The 4,861-nt window shown below is 41.8% G+C and overlaps 1 protein-coding gene across 1 annotated transcript in view; it reads right to left on the reverse strand.

Moving 5' to 3' along the window:
• Window positions 1-1,098: 1,098 nt before the first annotated feature.
• The window catches only part of LOC113212670 (uncharacterized), a 37,899-nt gene continuing 34,136 nt past the window's right edge, over window positions 1,099-4,861 (reverse strand). Inside the window, exon 6 of the mRNA XM_026431473.2 lies at window positions 1,099-1,471. Coding sequence (XP_026287258.1) covers window positions 1,167-1,471 — 305 coding nt within the window. The 3' untranslated portion in view covers window positions 1,099-1,166. The remainder of the gene's footprint in view (window positions 1,472-4,861) is intronic.

Consider the following 4,861-nt stretch of genomic DNA (forward strand, 5'->3'; position numbering starts at 1 on the left):
CAAAATGGCGCCTGGAAAACACTATTACAACCCAAGAATCGAAAATAAGCGATATACGACTTACACTAACCGACATTTACGGTAAAAACGAAGTCCCATTTTTTGAGGGAAAAGGGAAAATTTAGAGGGAGTCAGTAACTTTGAGGGATCTTTCTTGAAAAATAAGAACGACCCTCAAAGTAAGTCACAAATTTTGAGGAAGTCCCTCAAAGTTAGCGTGGCTGCTGCTGCGCCCACCTCGTTACTATATAGCTTTGTAACAATTGATCAAATTGTCAGTTGGTCAAATTTAATGTGTTTCTCTTAGTTTTAGAGCTGCGGAACTCGTCCTGCAAAGTTTGATGCGTGTACAATAAAAAGAAAAGAAACTGAGTTTTTGAATGATTTACGTGTGCAAGTACGTCTGAAAGCACGTAAACCATTCAAAAACTCTGTTGCGGTTGCCTCCGCCTCACTCGCCCCGTCAGTCGCTGTGGTAAAATGCTTCGAAATTGAGAAAAACACAGTCTATAAGGACTGGAAGTGACTTTTCTTAGTTTTAAAAAGTTGGGCAACATTTTAAGTGTTATTAATCATGTGAAAGACTTGAGAATAGGAAAAAATCATAATTCAAAAGTTCAGATTTAGAGGTTAGGTGTTGTCGTGTTTTCATATTGAGTTATAATTTGAGTTTCGCCGAGTTCCACTCTCACTCTAACTATTGCATCAAATGGCAGTTACGACGCTGATAAACGTATCCCGCTTGAGAACAGGTGCCACAAGTAACCTGAAGTGCATAGCTAAACATAACTAAACCCTATGTTGTGTGTAAATACGCTAACTATGGACTAAAGTGTTCATTTCTATAACTTGTTTTACTAGTGAAGACAGGAGACGTTCTTTTCGGTCAAGGTTTGTAAAAAAGGATTTACGATAGCAACGCAGTGAGCGTATCCTAAACGCTAGCATTAACGCTGGGGAACAAGTAAGTACAGGGTGGGGGGGGAGTGGAAGCGTTGTGGTAGCGTTGTAATAACGCTAGCGGTAGCGCTCCGCTTGCAGCGTTGCTATCGCAAATCATCCTTAATAAGCTTCGCTGTCGGTCGGCCGAAACACAAATTGTCATATGTTAAAACTGTTTATTTACATTTCGAATTAATATTATTATTACATCTATATTTGCGTATCTATTCAAATAAAAACATTTCCTTGGAGTATGAGGACCAATTTTGCCCACTTTCTACAATGTCCTGCCCAGTCCAGGCTTCAAGTTTCAACTTAACATCAGGACGTTTAGCCTTGAACTCCTCAACAGCAGTCTTGCACTTCTGAAACTCGCCCTCTGGATAAGTTACTGTGCCAGACAGTTTTCTAAGGTGCTTCAAATTTGCTACTGCAGGAAACAATGCGACGGGAACTGAGTGGAGATCAGCCAACTCGAGTCGGGACATGGCACCGACAAACGCTTCCACAACTTCGGGAAATTTTTCATCTGCAAACAATAGGTTTGTGTTAGCGCAACCAGAAGTGTTAGTGTGGATTCAGAGTTCACGAAACGCAAGCGTTATTTTCACGCCAGGCGTGATTTCCACGCTTCGCAAGCTTCGCGCAGCCAATCAGGGATCGACTTTCATCACGCCGGGCGTGAAAATCACGCTTTGCGTGTGTATCACGCTTTGCGTGAGAATCACGTTTTGCGTGAGAATCACGCTTTGCGTGAGAATCACGCTTTGCGTGAAAATCACGCTCGCTTTTAGGGAACTCTGAATCCACCTTTACATTCCTTACATAGTGTATTAATTTAAGCTACAGAGTTAAAACCTGCACTCTAAATGACTATGGCCGTCACTGTTACTGACTTGTGGACTTGAGTGTGCGTTTTTAAGAAGGATAAAATTTTATGAGCGCTGTTAGTAAAAATTTAAAATTAGCTAGAGAGATTTTGTAACTAACAAAACACAATATGGCATCCGGCTTTCAAGGAAAACCCACCAAGTATAAACTTCGGATTTTCATGCTGTTTTGGGAAAGTGCAGGTCTAAATGTGTCATCAAAGGACATATCAAAAGCGTTTGCTCAGTTCCATATTTAGGGGTCATTTTGGGCATTCGTTCCAAAAGCTCCTATTTCAAGTATTTTCCATAGTTTTTAAAATTACTTTCTGACAGTTCAGCCAGTCCCACAAAAAAAAAAATCAAAAAAAAAAAATTGTAGAAAAAGGTAGGATCTTTATTTATTCTCTATTTTATTTTTTATAGTACTGGTTTGTACAATCGCTGCTCAGCCCTAGTGGTTCCCGCAAATTTCCCCTCCTAAACGTGGCGTAGCGCCTGGACGGCTTAATTTACACGGGTAAACAAAGTGTTCAACGGCTCAACACTTGTAAGTGTTAAGCTGCAAGTTACATACTTGCAAGTGTGCAACTCGGTAGGTGCGCACTTGTTCAACTCTTCGGTTGATCACATCCTACACGGTGAGCGTTCAATATTGGGAAGTGTTTAACCAAGGAGTTGTACACATGAAAGTGCACACCTACAGAGTAGAAAACTTGCAAATGTAAGAGTAAACTACGGAGTTGCACAGTTGCAGGCATTCAACTTGAAGTTGTACAATTAAGAGTGTTGAGCAGCTCAACACTTAGTTTATCAGTGTAGAGCAAAACAGACGAAAGTTAAGACCAAACAAGCAGGCCCGCCCTTCCGCCAACGAAGATGCCAGCTTCGCTTCCGTGCACTGGCAACTCCGTTCGGCAGGGGCCGGGCCTGCTTGGCCTGCCGGCGACGATGGTCGGGCCGCGGCCCGACCATTTCTGTAACGCGGTTTGCTGAAGACCATAATCAAATGATGTAACGGGCCTTCGGCCCGCAAAGCCCGTCGTCCCTAAAATTTGCCCCGTACACACGCGAAAGGGATCACAGCAAATATATTTCGGGCAAGTTCCCGGTTGAATCCGGGAAGTAATTTTCCGGATGTTATTTTTCGTCATATCTATGCATGTTATAACATTTGGAGCAACCAGAAAATGTACTTCCCGAATCCAACCGGGAAGTTCCCGGAAAAATGTTTGCTGTGATGTAACGGTGAAGCACCGCGACTACAACCCACCCTCGAACCCACTCTTCTGCTTAGAAAACGTTTTTTGGGGTTGGGGTGGGGGTATCTTTCCTCTTTTGCGGTTTTAGGCCTTCTTCTACAACTTATTGTTCACTACAGCAATTTTTAGCTTATTTTCGTCAAAAAAGACCCTCCAGCGCCTAAACGGTTAGATATAGAGCCAAACGGGCGAAATTTTCGCCCAACGGGCTCTACTCTGACGGGGTTCCCCTTAGGAGATACTAAAAATATTTTTACTGACTTTTCTGACCTAACTCACTTTCGTTGATACCCCCTTTTGGCCCCTTAGGGATGGTTGCCAGGATTTGCCGTAGGCGTTTCGTTTTCTAGGAGTGAACCTTAAAATACACTGAAAATTTGAAGTGTCTAGCACATCTCCTTCTAGTGGAAAGACAGACACACAGACAGACACGAGGTCGCTCGCATAAGCCCGCTGGACAGCTTTTTCAAAGCAGAAGCAGGGCGGGCTAAAAACTGCATTTAGATAAGTCTGTTGAAGAGTAATCTTGAAAATTATTAGAAAAAAGTTGAAATAGCGGCCGTTTGGAATGAATGCCCAAAATGACCCCTAAACATAAAATTGGGCTAAAAAAATAATAATTGTGTGTCCTTCGATGACCCATTAATTAGAATGAAAGTCGTGAATTTACACTCGGTGGGGTTCCCTTGTCATGCGTTTATGCACAGTACACAGAAATCCATGGTCATTTAGAGTGTAGCAAAGCAGTCAATCGTAATGCAAAGTATTTTCTGTTAAGTTTTCGCAGTTTTCTATGCACAAATTAAATTTGAACAAGTTTAAGCAATCAAATTTTCGAAGTACAGGGATGATTATCAGAAAAACCGTGCATATTCGCTCTAAGGCTTCGTTAAATCGTTTGGATTGTTTTCCTGTCCCAATTTTGGTTCCCTTTGACGCTTTCCGGGGTGCTCGAGGGGGAAATCACTTGCGAAATAGTTCGTACACCTTTCCCCGAAATAGTCCGAAATACAGGCGAAATAAAGGCGAAATCGACGCGAAAAGTCGGTAAATTAGTCGGTAAATAGTCGCGAAATACCCCCGAGATACCGCGAAATAACCTGAAATAACCTGAAATAATCTGAAATACGCGAGAAATAACCAAAATGGCAAGAGATATACCACGGAATAGCTCGTACACTACGAACCAAAGTGATTTCCCCGTCGAGTTCGGTCCATACCCACGTTGTCGCAAATGAGACAGGTAGAACTACAAAAAAAACAAAAAAAAAAACAAGGGAAACTATGAACACAAAATAAATTTTGTGCTAAGTAGGAAACTCGTTCTTTAACCAAACCAGAGTAGTTCTTCAAAATCAGTTCGTGATTTTATCTCAGATTAATGGGGGAGAAGTGTGTGACGATAAAAGGTACATTTTAAACGCCCGCGCGCTCACTGTGAAGTAGTTACTAGTTACTATGTCCGTCCACAGGTGGCAGCACGGATGGCGCCGCCATAACCTCACGTACTCCTCCACCGTCACGGGACTTGCAATTTTTTTTGGAGGAATCTATTAAGTAAACTCGTTAAAATGTTCGGTGGCGACTCAAAACATATTAATGAAACAGTTTCATCAACATCTCATAAGTTCAAAGATGCATGCATGATACATTTTCGTTGCTTAACACTACGTTTTTCAACATGCTCAAATAAGCTCTGGTCTGGGACTTAGAATGAAAACACGCAAAATTTGTTAAGAGTGCTCAAAATTATGCTATTAAACCTGAAAAAAGGTTCGTTGCTTTAAT

This window comes from Frankliniella occidentalis, unplaced genomic scaffold (genome assembly GCF_000697945.3).
Source record: "Frankliniella occidentalis isolate FOCC.00 unplaced genomic scaffold, Focc_3.1 Scaffold203, whole genome shotgun sequence".
Lineage (NCBI taxonomy): Eukaryota > Metazoa > Arthropoda > Insecta > Thysanoptera > Thripidae > Frankliniella > Frankliniella occidentalis.